Source organism: Marmota monax, unplaced genomic scaffold (assembly GCF_021218885.2).
Source record: "Marmota monax isolate L192 unplaced genomic scaffold, Marmota_monax_Labrador192_F-V1.1 WCK01_AAM20220418_F8-fsc00099, whole genome shotgun sequence".
Lineage (NCBI taxonomy): Eukaryota > Metazoa > Chordata > Mammalia > Rodentia > Sciuridae > Marmota > Marmota monax.
In genome coordinates, this window is record NW_026692126.1 from 430,342 (window position 1) to 451,711 (window position 21,370).

General features: G+C 37.4%; 1 protein-coding gene across 6 annotated transcripts in view; it reads right to left on the reverse strand.

Moving 5' to 3' along the window:
• The window catches only part of Mdm4 (MDM4 regulator of p53), a 34,433-nt gene extending 17,744 nt beyond the window's left edge, over positions 1-16,689 (reverse strand). For 3 of the 6 annotated variants that reach the window (XR_006855864.2, XR_006855861.2, XM_046463079.2), the window contains exons 1-5: positions 16,542-16,689; positions 7,703-7,813; positions 7,384-7,458; positions 4,960-5,093; positions 3,155-3,210 (exon numbers count right to left, since the gene is read on the reverse strand). Coding sequence is in view for 4 of the 6 variants with exons in the window: in XM_046463079.2 (XP_046319035.1) it covers positions 3,155-3,210; positions 4,960-5,093; positions 7,384-7,458; positions 7,703-7,780 (343 nt within the window). In the remaining 2 variants the exon portion in view is untranslated. Of the gene's footprint in view, positions 1-3,154; positions 3,211-4,959; positions 5,094-7,383; positions 7,459-7,702; positions 7,814-9,525; positions 10,900-16,052; positions 16,373-16,541 lie in introns of those variants that run through there. The other 3 variants (XM_058585605.1, XM_058585606.1, XM_046463088.2) reach the window with 3 other exon arrangements.
• Positions 16,690-21,370: the final 4,681 nt, after the last annotated feature.

Sequence of the window (21,370 nt, forward strand, 5' to 3'; positions counted from 1 at the left end):
ACTAGAAGCAAAAAACCAAACAAAAAAATCTAGGAAAGTCACGTGTAAAAAGAAATTTTAAAATAAATAAAGTTTTCAATCCCCAGTATTACAAAAATAAATCATACACACACACAGTTTGTCATATCTATTTCATTGTGTTAGAATACTCGGGGAAACTTAAATGATTTAAAAAGAACCACCTTCACAGGGTTGGGGTTGTAGTTCAGTGACAGAGCACTTGCCTAGCATTTGAGAGGCACTAGGTTAGATTCACATATACAAATAAACAAAATAAAGGTCCACCAACAAGTAAAAAAAAAAAAAATAAAAAAATTTGCTTTAAAAAGTGGCATCTTCAAAATAAAGGTCTAGGGCTGGGGTTGTGGCTCAGTAGTAGCGCACTTGCCTAGCATGTGTGAGACACTGGTTCGAGTCTCAGCACTGCATATAAATAAATAAAATCCATTGACAACCCCAAAAATAATAATAATTTTAAAAAAATAAAGGTCTAACCTAACCCACTTGCAAAGGTGTAAAATAGTTATATGACAAGCATTCTGATTTGTCTTTTCAAGTAAAACACATGCAATTCAATTTATGAAAATTAATGGAGACGGCCAATGAGGAGCACGAATGCAAGAGCTAATCAGAGAAGATAATCAATCAAAATGGGGGGGGGGGGGTGAGGTTGTAGCTCAGTGGTAGTGCTTGCCTCGCACATGTGAGGCACTGGGTTCGATCCTCAGCACCACATTAAAAAAAATAAAGGTACTGTGTCCATCTACAACTTAAAAAAAAAAATGATGTGCAATTTCCAGGTTTTTATTATTGCATGATGGTTTTATAGACAATGTTAGACAATCTGGGAGTATATGACAACTCTGTATCATACTTTTGCAAATGTTAAAGTCTGAAATTTTTTCAAAATGACAAGTTAAATAACGAATAAAAGTGTTTTAAATTAATGTTCAGGGGGAAAAAATGTGTCCAAAAAAAATGGGTGGAGGGTCAAATTGTTAGAGGCAAGGGTTAAAGAGACATCAATATGTGGTATAATGGGCAGAGAAAGAACTGGCGTGTCAGAAATCTCTGCTCTATTATTTACCAGTAATGTCTAATATTGAGCAAATCACTCATTCTACACAGGCACACACACAAAAAAAAACCTGTTTCTTTAATTCTAGACCCTCCTCACAGGGTTGTTACATAAATTGAAGTGTTTGTTATAGAAATGTTCTTTATGATATATGACATATTAAATTCTGCAGAGAAAGTACCAAAAAAAAATTGAGAGGGGAGAAAAGGTGAAATTATACTCACTCCATATTTCAGACTTAGATCAATGAGAAAAAAAAAATTACTAAAAAAGTAGATCAGCAATTTAAAAAGTTTTTCTATATACTTCCAGCCATTAATGACTATGACAAGAAAGCCGTATGATTTCACAAATCGCTGATATTCAATAAAGTTGCCATCACTTGCAAGACTTCTTAGAAACTTAGAGCTACATCTCTAAATGGGTGAAGTGAGCAAAAATGGCTCAATGAAACAAACAGGCTTCAAAAGTCAATATAAGTTCAAAATCATGTTGCAATGAGAGCAAAACCTCTTTTCCTAACTTTAAAGCATAAATCAATATTAGAAATTGATTCTTTCCGATCTATTTACTTTAGCAAACATAGCCAATTTAAAGAGATTATTTTGAGCTTTCTTCAAAGAACAATGCTACCTACAATCTAATTTAAACTCACAAAATGGCTTCATATAGGAGTGGAGGGGAGGAATTGTCATTATTTGGAAATGACAGTGTTACATTTCAGCTGTATCCAGTTTATTCACCCATGTCTATCATACCACTACTTTGGAGTCTTCAGATTCCAAGGCCAATTTCCTGAACATACCTAATAAATTCAAAGGACTGTATTTAAAAGGTCTAGAATCAAGCAAAGACTTAGACAAACTGGCATTCAGAAAACAGATTACTCAAATCATTAGGTGAATGGTTTTATGGGACCTTTATAATAAATGGATCAGATTGACAACACCTAAGCCCACAGACCTTACATGACTGATGTAATCAGACGACAGTACAAAAGCACCACCTAGGAAGAACTCTTGACAAAAAACTTAAACTTGAATGTATTCAAGCACTAATAGCGTAGGAAAAATAGAAAGGCTGAAGAAACAAGTTAAACAATCACAAGGATACAATCTCCAACTCCTGAGTATAGGAAATTCTACAGGATAAATGATCCATTTCTTTAATAAATCAATGACATGGAAACAAAACAAGTGTTCTATACCACAGTAGAGTGTCTATAGTTAATAATTTATTATGTATTTCAAAAATAGAAGAGAGGATTTTTTAATACTTCCAACACAAAGAAATGATAAATGTTTGAGGTGATATGTACTGATTTGATCATTGCATATTGTATACATGTGACAAAATATATTATACACCACAAATACAATTATGTATAATTGTATCTCATGAAAATGTAAATTTTTTAAAAAGTTGTGATTAAATAAAGGTATTAATTAAAATCAAACCAAACACACAAAAAAGGAGGATTAAGTTTTACGGATTAAAGAAATATGAGATGTATCAACCAAATGCAATGTGTGGACTTTGTTTGAATCCTGATTTGAACAAGCCAAAAATAAAAGATAAGTGCTAGGGATATAGCTCAATGGTAGAGTGGTTGCCTAGCAGGGCTGTGAGGCCGTGGGTTTGATCCCTAGTGAAAATAAAATTAAATTTTAAAACTGTAAAATTTTGAGATAATGGTGAAAATAAAACAGTAACTAGCATATGAAATAGGATTATGGAATAATTATTAATTTTGTTGGGTATAATAATGATGGATGTATGTTTGAATGAAAAATGTCCTTATCTGTTAGAAATGTTTAAGTTATGTCTAAATGTAGCACGCATGACAAAATGTTAATAACTGCCAAGTCTATGTAGGCATCTGCCTAATTCTCAGTATGTTTGAAATTTTTCACAGTGAAAAGTTAAATAATATAGTAATAACATTCTGTAAGACAGACAGTATCCCCAGTCATACAAAAGACTGCATTCCATTTCTATTTCCATCCTCTTGCTTTCCCATAATTTGCCCCTTTGAACTCAAAGCTGTAATATAGACTGAAGAAATATGTGACATACCTGTAGCAGCAGTGGTTAAAGTGACAAGATTCTTTCTTAGCATATCATAGAGAGGGCTGTAAAAGAGATAAAATAAAAAAATTAATAACTCTAAATGCCACTGTTAAGATACTGGTCATGGGCTGGGACTGTGGCTCAGTGGCAGAGTGCTTGCCTTGAATATATGAGGCAATGGGTTCAATCCTCAGCACCACATTAAAAATAAATAAATAAGTAAAGGTACTGTGTCCATCTAAAACTAAAAAAAAAAAAAAAACCATTTCAGTGGTTTTCCATTATATAACACATGTATCTCTGATATGTCATCCCCCAACTTTCCCTATTAAGTATAGAGAAAGAGAATCCTTTTCCCAGAACTGATTTAAAAAAAAAAAAAATCACTCTTAAGGTCTGGGGTTGCAGGTGTGGTTAGAGCACTTGCCTAGCATGTGTCAGGCACTGGGTTTGAGCCTCAGCATCACATAAAAATAAAGGTATTGCATTCATCTACAACTAAATATATTTTTAATAAATAAATAAATAAGCTATATTAAATGTTAAGATATAAATGTCCAGGTTCTTGTGACTACTTTGCCCCCATTAAAAAACTGATTAGGGCTGGGCACTCTGGCCCACACCTGTAATCCCAGCTACTCAGGAGGCTGAGGCAGGAAGATTCCAAGTTCAAAGCCAGCCTCAGCAATTTTGGCAAGAATGTAAGCAATTCAGTAAGACCCTGTCTCTAAATTTGAAAAAAAAAAAGGGGGGGGGGGGGCTGGGGATGTGGCTCAGTGGTTAAGTGCCCCTGGATTCAATCCCCACCCCAGTACCAAAAAACTGATTAGTTTTTGGTTTAAAAAAAAATGATTAGTTTCTAGTTACAGTGGCGCATACCTGAGGTTGAGGCAGGAGGATTACAAGTCTAAGGCCAGCCTCAGCAACTTAGCAAAGCCCTAAGCAAGACCCTGTCTCGAAATAAAAAATTATAAAGACTGGGGATGTAGCTTAGTGGTAAAGTGACCCTGGCTTAAAAGACAAAAACAAAACACAAACAAAAAACACTTGCTTACATTTTATGTCATTAGCTAACAGTTACCCAAGTTGGGATATTTCCTTCATTTTAATTGAGGGGCAAAGGTGGAGAAAAGTCTTACTAACTTAAGAAAATGAGCTAGAAGAAAGTAGTCTTTACTAAGCTACAAAGAAAAGTGAACAATGGTTTCTCAATGACTGACCAGCTTGACCTAATGCAATACACCCCATGCAAGAGGAGAAAGTCACACAAAGATCATCTTATCTCTACTATGATTCTGCCTAGGCTCACCATCAACCTCAAATTGTCCTGCAATTCTACTTTTTATCTGCTCCTATTTTTCATCTTTGATCTTTCCTCCTATTTCTAATAATTACTTCACAAAATCCTAAACTAGCTACATCAAACTATCTCCTACCTGCATGATATCCAATCTGAAGCTCTCCTTCAACTATCCCCTCTGTGTTGTTTAGTTCTCAGCTTAAATTTCACTTCCTCATGGAAACACTAATATTCTAAAATTCCACCCACTCCTAACTTTATGTACTTCTTTTCTGTAGCGTTTCTGTAATGCAATTTTACCACATATTAGTGTGATTATTTGATTAAAATGGGAAAGACCATTTATTCTTAAAGCTCTAAAAATCAAGACTGTGTTGCTCACTACTATATTCCCAGTGCCTAGCAAACGTATGCCAACCCCTAAATATCTGTTGAGTAAACGAATTAATCATCAATAACCCAAGAAGATTAATAAGCACTCAAAAAGATACAAATCCCTAACTCTTTCTACCTTGGATCTTTCACGGAGAAGCTCTGACGTCCCAGTAGTTCTCCCAAAAGATCTCCACCACAATAAACCATATGCTGCTCCTGTTGATCATAAAGCTGCTTCACCATTATATACTGGCCTAGATAGTGCATTACCTGCGTGGGAATAAAATAACATGAAAGAATCTGCTGGACTACTACCTAAAACAAAAATTATAAAAAGTAGATAAGGAAGTATGCTAGAGAAAGAGAACACATTTATAAGATTGTCAGTGCTTGTACACTGGCAATATAAAAGGGGTCCTACAACAGGATAGTTGTTCCCAACTACTAAGTACATCCACTCATTATCTTTCCGGCCATCAACAGACTCAGACAGAAATGTGCTCATCCAGGGCTGGGGATGTGGCTCAAGCAGAGCGCGCTCTCCTGGCATGTGCGCAGTGCTGGGTTTGATCCTCAGCACCACAAACAAATAAAGACGTTGTGTCTGCCGACAACTAAAAAATAAATATTAAATTTTCTCTTAAAAAAAAAAAAAAAAAACTAGGATTTGTATTCTTTAAAAAAAAAAAAGAAAAGAAAAGAAATGTGCTCATCCAACAGTGAGAAAAGTGATGAATCTACTTAATATCCCCTCAAAAATGTTCACTAGTTCAAATGAAAATGTCTGTTCTATTATTAAAAGCAATAAGCTTTAAATCTGCCTGGACCATAAAAATATTTCCTAAATCCCAGAGGCATATAAACAACTAGGCTTCTGCTGAGTTCACTTTTTTCTTTCTGGCACATGTACAGTGTTTAAGAAGCTAATAAGCAATGTATCTGCACAAAATAGAATCTAGGTATTTGACAAATAAATACTTATGTCTGAGGTTTTTTTCCCCCACAGAATTCACAAAATGGAAAAGAACAAGTTCATGATTCAAAACCTGAACATTATATTTTAAAATGCAGATGAAGCATTTCCTGTAACTTTTATTATGTCATCCAGGTTGGAACATTTTGTCAATGGACCTGTCTGCATTTTAGGATAAAACTAATGAAACTTATTGAAAATAAATGTTTTCTAAAGGTAGAAGACTTGGAAAAAAAATTTTTTAACTTAATAATTGGTTGTCATAGATCACAAACTAAAAAAAATCTTTATTTCTTATTTTTTATTTTTTTTATGTGGTGTTGGGGATTGAACCCAGGGCCTTGTGCATGCAAGGCAAGCACTCTACCAACTGAACTATATCCCCAGCCCAGCTATCTTTAGATTCCAACTTCTTAGGAATTATTAAATATCTGTATAGAACTTTTCTAACATAATCCTTACTATATTGAAGCAATGATGCTCCTAATAACATCCCCAAATACGTATTAATGGATTAACTGAGATCTCATATCTAATCTATTATGGGAAAATAAGATGGAGAAAAGCACCTACTGGAAGAAATAGGAGGAAGTTCTTTATATCCATCCAACTTTCCGAAAAAATAAACTAACCTAAGTATATAAACAGGATCTCCTAAAACACTCTGAATTTATATATAATACTCTCATTAAATCATCTGCCTCAACGTACACATTGAGAAACATGATTTAATAATAAAAAAATCAGAGAATTCCCCTTTAGGATCAAGATAGGGTCATGGTTCATAAAAGCTTATCATATAAACATAGGCAAATCTGCTTCACAAATAAAGATGGCATAATTCAGCATAACAACTTTAATGATATTAAAAAAATTCAGACTTTAGTAACAGGAGTCTTACATATAAGGATTCTAAAGATACAAATTCACATATAAAGATCTGAAATGCCTCCAGATTCATTTCTTTGAGAGGCATATTATAGCTCAGGAGCACAGCATTACTACAGATATGGAGTTTTTCAAGGGAAAAAAAAAACACACTTCATAATTTTATTTCCTCTCTTTAGGAAAAGTCAGATATCTACCCTTCTAAATGCAAACAGTTCCAACAGATTAACATTTTAATATTGGGTCTTTTCCACTTAAGGAATTCAATTTGTCTTTGTTTCTTAAAAAAAAAAAAAAAAAACAACTTCAGAAGCTAAATAAGTTATTTAAATGCATAAATGTTTAAAATAACTCAGTTCTCAGAAGAGTATCTGACACATTTATAATGAAACACTACTATAAATTCCTGCTTAGCAGCATATCTTGTAAATCATAGTGTCATTTTCTTAAATCTGTCCATGTTTTGCTTATTAACTCTGAGATCAATGAATTCATGGCTAATCTTATATTTAAAAGATACTTCAAAATGAATTCTAAAGAAAGTATGAAGTTCAACTTAACAGTCTTAAAGACAAAACAGCAAAAATCACCTCCCTCTGGTACCTCAGAGTAGAACTCTTATCTCTGATTTCAGAACTATTTACTGGATGCTCCTATTCAACTGTTCTTAAAAACTGAGAATTTTCATTGATGTCTTACCTCTTTAACAGTGAACATTTCACCTTCTGCACCTGCTGCCTGCAAAATCTTCAAAAGTGGCAATTTTGGTCGTACCTGATGTAAACATGAAATAAATTTGCTATTTACATTTCAATTATATTGGTCTCAAATCCTATGGAACAAGCAAATTTCTTTAAATACTTTCTTTTTTTAAACAAACTCTGGAAGACACTTATCACTTAATAATGTACAATCTGCTCTGTATAAATCCTAATCAGTGAATGCAGCTATGTTTATGTTCTTCAATTCAATTTCCTAAAAATTTAAAGAAAAACAGGAATGCCCAATAATGACTCACCTTATTGACTCGTTCTGGAGAGATCCTGCAAGCACTATCAGATGTTGAACACTGGGCAGAGGTGGAATATGATGTCATTTTGACTGAAGAAACTGCAGTCTGTTGATAAAACTAAAAGGAAATGTATATATAGAAAACTGTGTCTTTAGCACTAAAAAAAAAAGTCAAAGAAAGTAAATAAAAAGACACATGTAGGGCTGGGGTTGTGGCTCAGAGGTAGAGCACTTGCCTAGCATGCCTGAGGCACTGTGTTTGATCCTCAGCACGACATAAAAAATAAAAATAATAATAATAATAAAATATTGTGCCCACCTATAACTAAAAAATATTTTTTTTAAAAGACACATGTAATGCAGATATCTATCAGAGCATTCTACATGAATGTAATTTACTCATGCTGAGGTTCTCCGTATCTTCCAATCATTTTCTAGTTCAGATCCTGCAAAAACTTAAAAAGTTTAACTGAGACTAAAAACCATCTATGTCTTCAGGTGAAGCATGAAAAAGAAACAGGTTTGGGCATGCTCCAACCTCCATACTGATGTAAATGAGTAAATTGTTTTAGCTGAAAGTCATTTACAATCATTACTTCCTCAAAGGATATCAAGTTCCTTTCTCCTGGTGATGTGAAGACCCTCTCTGGAAGACAGATGTAAAGCTGGAGAAATGCCAAGATAAGATTCCAAGCATTTCAAGGAAAATCTCAGCAACATGTTGGAACATGTCTCATTGAATAAAGTGAGAGTCAACATTTTCAATATCAGCTTCTGAGGACTGAGGATAGCTCAGTTAGTGGTGTGCTTGCCTCCATGCACAAAACCCTGGGTTTGATCCCCAGCACTACAAAAAAAAAAAAAGCTTCTGAATGCACCAAACCTAAAAGGGCTGGGGTTGTGGCTCAGTGGTAGGGCACTTGCCTACCACGTGTGAGGCACTGGATTCGATTCTCAGCACCTATATAAAAAAAGTTCACTGGCAACTAAAAAAAAAAAAAAACTAAAAATGGGTTAAACCAAGGTAGACATATATCATCAGAGAAAAATGCAGCATGAATTGAAAGAAAATTTAAAATTGTTCACTCTCTACTTCTTTAAAAAAAAAAAAAACTATACAGAAGGAAAATAAATATTTAAATTAACTGCTTGAGTTTACCTTCAGGTTTTTAAAAATAGATGGAACTCAATTAGTGAAATTTGTGACTTACAAGTCACATGAGGAAAAGAGTGAAAGGAACTTAGAAAAACAAACAAATGCACTGGCTGAAGCTAACAAAATCCCTTATTCTTCAGAGAAAGCTAAACTATAATTCCTCTCTGCCCCATTAGCTTCCCTTGTTATAAAAGGAAGTCAAACAGGATATAAACACAACTTAAATCCTTAAATCTTTTAAAACTGGCTTTTAATTTGTACTTCAAACCCTACAAATATAAAAATCACTTGATCTCCTCAAACCTGCCAGTTCTGCAGTCTTCCCCCTCTCAGTAAATGGCTATTCCAGCCTTCTAGTTGTTCAGGTCAATAACTCATGAAGCCACCCTTGACTCCTCTTTCACTCCACACCCAGTCCATAAATAAATTCTTAAGCTGCGACTTCAGATTATGTCCAAAATCTAATCACTTCTCACTACTTGTTATTACTACATTAATATAACCCAACTCTCTCTTAATTGCATCAGGAGAATAACAAACTCAGTTTCTCATATACTCTCACTCAACAATCCACACAGACTTCTGTGACCTATGGTCACCAATTAAGAGCATTTGGGCCCATCAGTAACCAACCAATTCTGCAGCAGACCCAGCTGGGTATCCTCTAATTTTACCTGAAGATAGGGTCAGATGCTGTTACCGCTGTTGACCGGTGACGAGTCCTTGCTTCCCCAATGTTGAAGAATAACACCATAGAAGCATGCCGCGGCAAGGTCAGAGTAGAAATTAGAAGTTTATTAAAGGACAGCAGAAAAGACTTCTCCAGGAGGAAGAAGGGGACCCAAAAGATGGAAGTGCGGTTGTCTCTCCATTTTATAGTTTCTTTCAGTGATGGAATGTAGGTGGGAAGGCCCGAGAAGTGGGACACAGGTGGGCACTTCCGAGTCAGCATCTTCAAGTTTGCTGTTCATTAACATTTCTTTGGGATGGACTTTGGCCTTGGACTTTTTCCTGGACTTCCTTAACATTCCAGGAGAGTTGCTCAACTTTTCTGGAATTCATTCTCAACATGGCCTCCATTTAGATTTCACTAGATATTAGACTCGATTTACCTAACTACACTGACTACCTAATTTTAAATCTGGCTTCAATGCTACAGATTGAATGCTCAATCCCAGACTGCGCCCCAATGCCAATGCTAATTGAAAGCTGCAGCTTGTTTTACCTGTACTTCCAACTGAATGGCTACAAATCAGGATTCCCACAACCCCCTTCTTAGAACCAATTAATTTGTTATGGAAACCACATCTAATTTATTATAAAGGATATCGATGAGCACCAAATGGGAAGCACAGGGCAAGGTATGTGGGAAGGAGTAAGAAAATTCCAAGACCTTTTCTGGGCAAACAACCCTTCAAAAACCTCAGCTATCAAAAATCTGTCCTTTTGGGCTTTTATGTAGGTTTCATTACATAGACTGATTTGCGTATCATAGGCATCAAGGGCCACTGAAGATCAATTTAACCTTCAGCCTTTCTCCCCTCCCCCAAAGACAGAAGGGTAGGGCTGAAAGTCCCAACAGTAATCCTACCTTGGATTTTCTGGTGACCAGCCCCCATCTCATAGCTACATAGGGGCTGCCAGCCACCAGTAAACTCATTAGCATACAAAAGGCATTTATCACTTTGGAGATTCCAAGTACTCCTGAAACTGCATGCCAGGAAACTCAGGTTAAATTTTTTAAAAATGTACACACACATACAACACATGCACATAGTATCACTCCTCTTTAAAGTTTTCTGGCTTCCCCTGTCCTTTAGTTCCTATCCTTTTGTCTTCACTTAAGCGTCAGTCTGTCCATCAGTCTGTCCCTGAGGTCTCCCAGTGATCAACCATTTTTTTTTTTTTTAAGAAAGAGAGAACTTCAATATTTATTTTTCAGTTTTTGGCAGACACAACATCTTTATTTGTATGTGGTGCTGAGGATCGAACCCGGGCCGCACGCATGCCAGGCGAGCGTGCTACCGCTTGAGCCACATCCCCAGCCCAACCAACCATTTTTAATAAGTGCAACTCCCAACCCCCTGTATTACTGTCTCCTTTCCTGCTTTATTTTTCTCCACCATCCTTATTACAAACTATATACTATACATATTAATATATTATGTAGAACATAAACTCTAAGTGGGCAGAAATTTATATCTATTTGCTCATTAATATATGTACCGGATCCTTTAATACAGCTGGCAGAGTTTACAAGACCTCATAGCCTGAGTTTTTTTTTTTTTTTTTAATGGGATTTTGCACCCAAGGGCACTTAACCACTGAGCAACATTCACAGCCCTTTTTGAGGCAGGGCCTTGCTGAGTTGTTGAGGCTGACTCTTAACTCAGGATCTTCCTGCCTCAGTCTCCAGAGTTGCTGGGATTTACAGGCATTATGTGCCATCATGCCTGGCACATGATCATACTTCATGTCCTATTTAAATAAATGTGCTTGGCTATAAAATTCTAGGTGGCTTCAATACTCTGAAAACTCTTTTTTTTGTTTTCTTGCATCTAGTGATATTGCAGGAAATTTTTATTTGCTTCCTTGTAAGTGATCTGTTCTGAGATCCTAGTATTTTTCTTTTGCTTTGATCTTCTTGACTATTAAGCTAGGACTTAATTTGACTCACCTAGGAATGAGTTTTCCTTATTTCTCACCTTTAGCATTCTAAAGAATCTCAAGCACAGGTCTTTGTAACTGTGAAGGAGAATTACTCCATTATTTCTTCAAGCATTTCCTCCCTTTTATTTCTCTAAAACTTCTATTAAATCAGATGCATCTCTACATTTACTCTACTTTTCTCCTTGCTTTTTCTATGTCTTTTTCCTTATTATAAAAGATTTTCTTAATGTCTCAGTTGTATCCATTCTGTTATGCTTCCCATGTATAATATAACCATTGTATTCTTCATGCCTACTATTTGTTTGGTTCTCCCAGCCCCTGTGAATTCTTATTTCAAATTGTTAACATCTCCCTTCATTTCTTCTAGGATGATTATCAGTAGCTAACTTTAAATTGTTGGTCAATCTGTCCTCACGTTTCTGTTCCAATTAAGCCTATATAGTTTCGATTAAAGTATTTGTGTCCTTCAACTGTATTTTTCTGGGGAGATCTGATCAGGTACTCTAACAAGTGAAGCATATGGGGGAAATCCAGACTCCAGCCCATCAGCCCCTGTAAGCTGGAGAAAGAAATGAGGGCTCCAGTAGAAAGCGCCACTCCAAACCAGAATCTACAAAATCACTCCTCAGATCAGGGTTTCACTCTTTGTTCCCCAAGGACAGAAACATGATGATAGAGATTTACCAAGACCTAAGGATAAGGGACAGAGACTGCCTAAAGTCTTTGTCACCACCTGATTCCCAGTTTGTTTTTCTCAACTCCTCACAAGATGGGTACCAAGCATGGTACTTGAGGGGAAGTGAACTAGGAATCTCTGCCACAGGTGTGGAAAAAGGTAACTCCAAGGTAACAACGCAGGAAAGAAATAGGAGCAGTTTTCCAACAGTTCCTTTTCCCTACAGTTGTATTCTTACACAGCCATGCCTGACACTTATTTCAAGACAGTCCTCCCTTCTCCCATCAGTTCAAAAAGATCCCCATCACCCATTACTTCTCACAATATTTTCCTTTTATAGTTCTTCCAAGCACGACTTTGGGGAAGGGAGCCAGCAGTCACGCTAGTTCAGCATAGAGATGGGAACAGAAAATGACTTCTTGGCAGTTTTGAAGAATTTAAACCACAGTGAGGGTTTCTTACATTAACACCTGGTAGAAAGTGTTGTCCCATTAAAAAGATAATGAATATAAGAACCTTTTTGAGGAAGTGTTTCTGAGAAAATGCAAATATAAGAGTAGCTCTTAAAAACTGTCCTTTTGTAAAAGAAACATCTAGAAAGGAAATCTATAATCAGTAAAGAATCTGTATCAGGAAAATGGCTGATGACTTTTATTACCCAAGAGACTTTATCTGCATAACAAGACAACCTTTATTCACCACACAATTCCTTCCCTCATTCTCCCATAATGCATGTGGCCATCAACCCTAGAACCCCCAAAACCCAATGCCTTCTGTAGCTCAGGAGATTATACAAGTTTCAATATTGGACCTTTTTTCCAGTCTTTATTTTGTGAGAATTTGTAAGTACATGACTATGTTTTTTTTTCTCTCTTATTAATGTCTTATGTTAACTCACAGCCCAACGAATCTAGAAAGGTAAACCATTTTTCACAACTTATAAGAGGTACTCCCATATACAGAAACTCGTTCCCCTCACAGGGTATGTGTACACAAGCTTTCTCGCTTTCTTTTCTTTTCTTTTTTTTTTTTTTTGGTACCAGCGATTGAAGCCAGGGACATTTACCACTGAGCCTAGCCCTCTTTTTTAAATTTTATTTAGAGACAGGGTCTCACTAAATTTCTGAGGCTGACTTTGAACTCAAGATCCTCCTGCCTCAACCTCCAAAGCTGCTGGATATACAAAGTTTGCATTACTGTACCTGGCTACAAGCTTTCTTTACAGGTTTTCGACTAATTTTCCATTCCATCTTGGTATTCTCCAAGTCTCCACTTCCACCACTCAACACCCACCATTATGAATGGCAAACTCAATTTGCCTCCTTTACCACTCATCTCTCAAGAGTTTTTAGCATTGAGTTTTCAAACTGTTAAGTTGTACCCCAATAGGCCTAAACACTCCCTCAGAATTAATGAATAGAAAATAAAACAATGCTTAACAAAATTATATTTTATATCATGGAAACCATTTCTGTTACTCCAAGTAGCTAACACTTACTGAACATGCTTGGGAATCTGAGGCAGGAAGATCGAAGTTCCAGGCTAGCCTGGGCAAAGTAATAAGACCCTGTCTCAAAATAAAAATCAAAAAAGAAACAAACAAATAACAGCAGCATAAAATGTGGAGATGTAGCTAAGTGGTTAAGGGCCCTTGGGTTCAAGCCCCAATACCAAAAAAGAAAGAAAGAAAGAAAGCATGCAGGGCCCAGTAGCACACACCTATAATCCAAGCAACTCAAGAGGCTGAGGCAGGAGAATTGCAAATTTGAGGCCAACTTCAGCAATTTAGCAAGGTCCTTGCAACTTAGCAAGATCCCATCTCAAAACAAAAAAATTTAAAAGGGCTGGTGTTGTGGCTCCATGGTCAAGTGCTCCTCCATCCCCAGTATCCAAAAAATAATAAAGTAGTTGGTTTTTGTTTTGTTTTTGTGGTACCAGGAGCACTTTAATGCTGAATTACATCCCCAGTCATTTTTGGCTTTTTTTTTTTTTTTGAGACATGGTTCAGGCTGCCCTCAAACTTGTGGTGCTCCTGCCTCAGACACCCAAGTAGCTAAGAGTACAAGCATGCACCACCATGACTGCCTGAAAAATGAATATAAAAAGGGGTGGAGGTGTAACTAATGATAAAGCATCCCTGGGTTCAATTCACAGTACTACCACATTCTATATTAAGCACTTTCGGATCATGCATTCTTTAAAGCACTTTTCATATAATAACGCATTTAATCCTTAGGGAGACCCCAAAAGGTAGACAGTATTGCCTCAATTGCAGAAAGAGAACTGAAGCAAAGAGAAAGAAAACATGCCCAAATCATGGAGTACAAGCACTATGGCTGCAGAAGCCACAACTATTCCTATTACTCCCATGTGTAATAGGACACAATACAAAATTTATTTTTCACTGGGGGGTCATGATTAAAATTTGAAAGCCTTAGTACTTGTCTTTTCTCCAAGACTCAAAATTTTTATTCATTCTTCTACCTAGGTCAAAAGTCACTTCCTTAGTCAACAGTTTTTCTGAATCCCAAGGGAAGTTAATGATGTCAAAGCACCTCTATTAAAATACTTACTTGGGGGTGAGGGTGTAGCTCAGTGGGAGAGCATGTGCAAAACCTTGTGTTCAACACTAGCGCACACACACACAAAAAAAAACCCACATATTTTTATCTTTTCATCTGTGTGCCTACTAGACTGAAATCCCAGAAAGCTGAACAGTTAGTTTTATTCATCTCAGAGATGATAAAAGGGTGGTTTCCACCCTATACTCAGTCCAAGAGACTCCTATATACCTCATCTTCAAATCTCTACCTTTAAAGACAACTATGATTTTAAGAGTAAAATAAAAACTTATCAGTAGCAGAACTAACTGTTCTATAACTTCCTTAAAGCTGTGGGAGCCAGGTGCTCGCCTGTAATCCCAGCAGATCAGGAGGATGAGGCAGAAGGACTGCGTGTTCAAAATCAGCCTCAGAAAAAGCAAGGCACTAAGCAACTTAATTAGACCCAGTCTCTAAATAAAATTCAAAACAGGGTTATCGATGTGGCTCAGTGGTTCAGTGCCCCTGAGTTCAATCCCCAATACGGGGGGGGGGGGGGGGGGGGCTGTGGGCCCTATATTAAACACCAGTTTTCAACCTTTTCAACTGGCACATGAGAATGAAAACAATTTTTTCCTTTAAAAATTTTTTTCTTTTAAAAAAGAAACTACTACCAGACGTTTAAAAACGTGAAATGTGTCCCTACAGTATACTCCAGCACAATATGCAAAACAAACAAGCCGCCAGGAAATAACGTAAAAATACATCAATAGGGATCTGGTTACAGATATTTGTTGTACAACACTATAGCACAATACTATACAAGTCTTTAAAAGAAAGAATTGTATGTATTTATAGAAGGCAGCCCACGATATAATCTGAAAAACTGAGTGGAAAAATACATACAAAGGGGTGCCCTTATGATTTAAAAATGTGACTTGGGGTAGGTACAATCAGAAAGGATAAACATCAAGCAGTTAACATTAGCTAGCCGGAAGAGCTGGGTTAAGAATGTTGGACTGCTACCTTTACACACCTGTGTATTTTGCACTTTTAAGACTTGTGATCCTGACCAGTACCGGGAAGCAAAATATTGTGAAATAAATACTTTTAAACTAAAATACGTTTTCATATGGGAAACGTACGAGGAGGGGAATACATCTGAACTGACGTGTCTTAATACTTAATACCTAAAGACTCCAAATATCTTTGACTCAAAATTGTTCCGCGTGCAACGTCCTAAGGCCAAGAGCAGCCCATTTTCAAACTTCAGCAAGTACGACCACCATCGAGGTGCACTGATTAAAATACATACCCTGGAGCCCCATCCCAGGATAAAGTTTCCGTAAGTCTGGGTGTGGCCCCCAAACGGGCATTTTTCAAATAAGCATTCAAATGAGGCAGACAATTCGCAGTCTAAAATGATTAAAGCTCAGGTCACGCCAATATCATCCTTCCCGTCTCACTCTCTCCCCCCGGCTCTCCTCCAAAGTGCCTCGGTACTCCTCAGATCCTGCGCCGAGTTAAGCGTCTTCAACTAGACTACTTGGATTTTAAGTTTCGGCTGGCCTCCCTCAGCCTCCATTTTCTCTTCCGCGGGCGCGCGTCTCACAGCCCTTCCCCCACCAGCCTTCCTTCCGCCCGGCGCGACCGTTCAGCGCCGCCACCCACGGCTCAAGTTCCTCCAGCCGCTCCCGCGCTCCGAGGCCCGCACAACTGCGGCCCGCACCGAGGCCAGCTCCCCCCTCTCCACCTCCCGCTCGGGTCCTCCCGAAACCCCGCATACAAAACCCAAGATCCACACCTTATGGTCGCTCCATGAGTCGCTCCCCCTCGGAGCCCGGGGGGGAGAAGTGGCAGTCGCAGGTCCTAAACCCCCAGCAGCATTTTTGAAATGGCGAGGAATGAGGGCGCAACTTCCGGCTTCCTAAACCCCCATCTCCTACGAGAACTTCCGGCGAGGCCTCCGGAAACCATAGATGGGGCAACTGGAGGACTACGAGAGCTAGAAAGGCTGGGCTCTCTACCATAGAGTAGATCCTAGTCCAGGGAGAGAGTCACGCACCTGGGCGACTGGAAGTTGAGGTTTCGAGAGAAAACGTTTGGGGGAAGTCGTAGGGTCTTGTGATAGTCACAGAAGTAGCCTAGGAGATCACAAAACAGGGAAGGGAGAAAGTTTAGAACAAAATCAGAGGAGGCCTTCAGCTCGTCGGAAAAATTACGTATGCTTCCTTGCCACTGTTCCTTAATGCAATTTATTCGTCGTTATGCCCCTGGGGTGGCCGGAGAGCGAAAACGGAGCATCCAGCGTTGTCACTAATTGGGGGAGATTAGATTGGTATATTCGCAAATAACTGCTAATTATGTGACAAATACTAAAAGAGAGGTGCCAAGAATAGTGAGAGGGAGCTTGCTTGGATCACACAGCCAGGCCATCTGGTCTGATCTCTCCCAAAGCCACAAAAGCGTCTTCAGCAAGGCGGCAGGCAAGCTGCCTTCAACTTCTGTCGCATCCAGGAAGAGGGCATTACTCCTCACTACCTAATTTCATTTATTTTCTTTTCCTTCCTTTTTTTTTTTTCTCTCCCCCGACTCTTTGTACTGGGGATTGAACCTAAGGGTGCTTTACAGCAGGACCACATCCCTAGTCCTTTTTTATTTTTTGAGACAGGGTCTTGCTAAATTGAGAAGGCTGGCCTCGAATTTGTGATCCTTCCTCCTCTGCCTCCGTAGTTGGAATTGCTAGGATTACAGGCGTGGGCCCGGCTCTCATTTTACTTATTTCAGGATGATCCTGAGATTTGGAGGATATTCTGAACTGTAATATTATTTCGCCTGGCAATTTCTTTTGGTTTTAGCGCAGTCCTTTGGAGAACAGGTTAAGGCTTCATTGCTTCCAGTATGAATACTGCTCAGTTATTTGAAGACAGCTATCAATTCTCGTCTCCAACTCTCTCCCTGATTTCTCTGCAGGATAAAGCCCCCTTGGTTTTTAATTTTTTTTTTTTTTAACTTTGCTTGGAGTCTCCTGACCACACTGATCGCTCTCTTCTGTTTAAACATGGCTCCTTAGATACCCATGCAAAAGAAAATTAGGCAATAACCTTCCGTAATTTGCAAGTTGCCCCTTGCTCTTCTTCTAGCATAACTTCCTGCATGGCTGGAAGATTCAGAAGCTGAAGAAATAATTCCTTTCTCACGGTTGTTTACAGCTAACTCAAAGTGAACAACCTCTCAAAAAAAGGAGGGGAGGGCTTTTTGGGGTGAACCACTGTCAATCTCACCCCCCCCATATCCTTTGTTTAACTTCCAAACAGGAATTTGTTTTGTATCTTTCAAATAGCCTTTGGTTAGCTTAGGTCCCTTCCTACTGTCTCCCAGAGACAGTAAAAGAATATAAATATAAAAATAATAAAGTCTTGATAAATACGTTAAATATTTATGAAATCTTAAAGAGTAGAACTTTTAGCTGACCGTGGCAGCTCAGGCCTGTGATCCAAGGGTTCAAAGCCATTGAGAGGCCCTGAGCAACTCAGTGAGACCCTGTCTCTAAATAAAATACAAAAAAAGGGGCTGGGGATGTGGCTCAGTGGTCCAGTGCCCCTGAGTTCAATCCCTGGTTGTCTTGTCTCTTCCCCACCCCACTCCCCAAAAAAGAATAGAAATTTTTCCATCATGATTGACTCTGATTTTTGATTAATCATTCATCTTCCAGTAGTATTGTTTTTTTTTTTTTCCCTCCTTTGACACCAAAAATTGATCCCAGGGAAGCTTTACTACTGAGCTACAGTCCAAACCATTTTTCCCCCAGTCCTTTATATTTTTTAATTTGAGAAGTTCTCACTTAATTGCTGAGAATCTCGATAAGTTCCTGAGGCTGGCCTTCAATTTGTAATCCTCCTGTTTTGTCTCCCTAGTCTGGGATTACAAGTGTGCACCATCACACCCAGCTTGCAAATTACATTTTTGCTCATTATTGTGAAGTTCGGTGATATTAAATTGTGTATGTTGTCCAGGCTTTCATGAACTTTTAGCCTCAAGTGATCCTTCTGCCTCAGCCTCAGTTGCTAGGACTACAGGCATGTGCCATTATAGCCTGGTTACATCACATTTTTTTACTCATTTCCTCTTTTTATGATATTTAAGGGCTGGGGATATATTTAGTGGTGGAGTGCTGACCTTGCATGTGGTGTGATCATATGCCCTAGATGTGATCCCCAGCACTGAAGAAAAAGAAGAGAAGGAGGAAGAAGAGGAGGAGGAGGAGAACAAGAAGAATTAAGTGTTTACAATTTTCTGTTACAAACAATCCTGCTGTTGACACTCTCTCTAACTTGTCTCCATGCGCACAGTACAGAGAATTATTGACTATATATATATACTGTTCACTCTATTATGCCAGTGTCTTCTCCAAAGTAATTATAAAAGTATACACTCCCAGCAGAAGTGTTAAGAATTCTGTTGCTCCACATCTTTGCCGATCATCAGCATTTTCAGATTTTTTTTTTAAAAAAAAGCATGATAGATATGAAATGGTTTCTCCTATGAAATAATTTCCCATAGTGGTTTATTTTATATGTTCATGATTAATATAATGAGTATTTTTTCCATAATTATTGACTTAAGTTTCCTCATCTATGAATTGCCTAAATATTTTGTCCATTTCTCTATCAGACTGTCTTTTTCTTATTAATCTGTATGAGTTTTTATATAATCTGGATACTAGTCCTTCTTGGTGATAGGTATAACAAATAACATCTTCACATCTGTAGCTTGTTTTTACTATTTAATTTTGTCTTTTGATGAACAGAAATTTCTAATGAAGTAAAATGTATCAGTAATTTTCTTTGTTTTGTAAATTTTAGATATATTTTTAAAGTGACTCTTCCCTGTCTGGGTCATGTATTTTGTTCTAAAAGTTCCAAAGATATGCTTTTCCCATTTAAGTCATTAACTTATGTAGAATTGATTTTTGTGCATGTTGTAACATAGGATTCCAATTTTATTTTTCAATTTGAATAATAATATTATGGCTCTGTTACTGAATCTATAAACTGAACATAAGTCTGTAGCTCTTGAATTAATCATTTCTTCTTATTTAACATTGTCATTGAAGATTTTGTAAAAGAACTATAATTCAAGTGGAGCCTTAACAAAATTAGTAGGAGCTGGATGCAGTGGTGCATGCCTGTAATCCCAGCAGCTTGGGAGGCTGAGACAGGAAGATCAGAGTTCAACAGTACCCTAAGTTCAATTCCCGGTACCCACCCCCAAAAAATAAATAAATAAAAATAAAAAGGGGTGTGGGGTGTGGCTCAATAGTTAAGCACCCCTGGGTTCAATTTGTGGTAAAAATTTAAATACATAAATCAATTAGGATTTCAAGAGGCAGAGGTGGGAGAAGGCACTTGAAGAAGAGACATGGCATAAAAAAATGGGGAGAGAAAGAAGGAGGGTTCAGAAGACACAGACTGAGAAGAGTCCACTTTGATGAATTGTTAGTTGTTGTGTATAAGATTGTGATAATATTGAATCACACTAATATAGTAGCCACTGGCCACAGGTGGCTTGAAATGTGGTGAGTGGGGTGTGCTGTAAATATAAAATATATACCATAAGATATGTACGAGGGGGCTGGGGTTGTGGCTCAGAAGTAGAGTACTTGCCTTAGCATATATGAGGCACTGGGTTAGATCCTCAGCACCACATAAAGTAAAATAAAGACATTGTGTCCACCACATAAAGTAAAATAAAGACATTGTGTCCACCTATAAGTAAAAAATAAATAATTAAAAACAAATAAATACCAGACTTCAAAAACTTAGAAAGGAAGAAAATTATGTGAAATATCTTGTTGATAATATTTTATATTGATTACATGTGTTGAATAAAACATTATTAAAATTAATTTCAGCTGTTTCTTTTTACATCTTAAAAGGTTACTGCTAGAACATTTCTAACTACTGTTGTGTTATACAGTTCTAGTAGATGGTGCTGGTATAGAATGCTAGCAAAATAGGCTGGGCCTATTTTATGGAGAATTTTGGATGCCTGAATATTCAAAAGTTACTGTAAGGAATAAATAAAAATTTTTTAAAAAGTTACTGTAAGGACTGCCATAAAAATTTAATGTGTTATTCAATATGTAGTAAGGAAGAATAAAAGGTTCTGAACAAAGAAAAGCCAGTATTATAATAGTCCTAATTTCATGGCTCAGTGTCCCATCTAAACACAGCCGCTTTAGAAACCATTCTGCATTAGTTTTGAGTAGAATTTGCATATGATTTTTATAATAAAGAGTATTTAATATGGTAATCATTGTGATTGTTTTTAATATAACATGAATGGAACAAATCTGATGTGTTCCCCTTTGAGTGGGAAACTTAAATATTAATGTGACAGATTTGTAATAGCACCTCACTAATTAAGGGATAAAATTCTTCCTTTTGCCAGGAATTAAGTTTGTCAGCTTTTATGATTACATCTGCCTCCGCTCTAATCAAATATGTTAATCTTTGTTGAAGGTGGACAGCTTCAAGGACTGGTAAAAGAGCAGAACCCACACAGCTTTGTTATTGTGACATCTTTGCCATTAAGTCTTTTTTTCTTAAAGGGCCATTAAATCTTGATGTG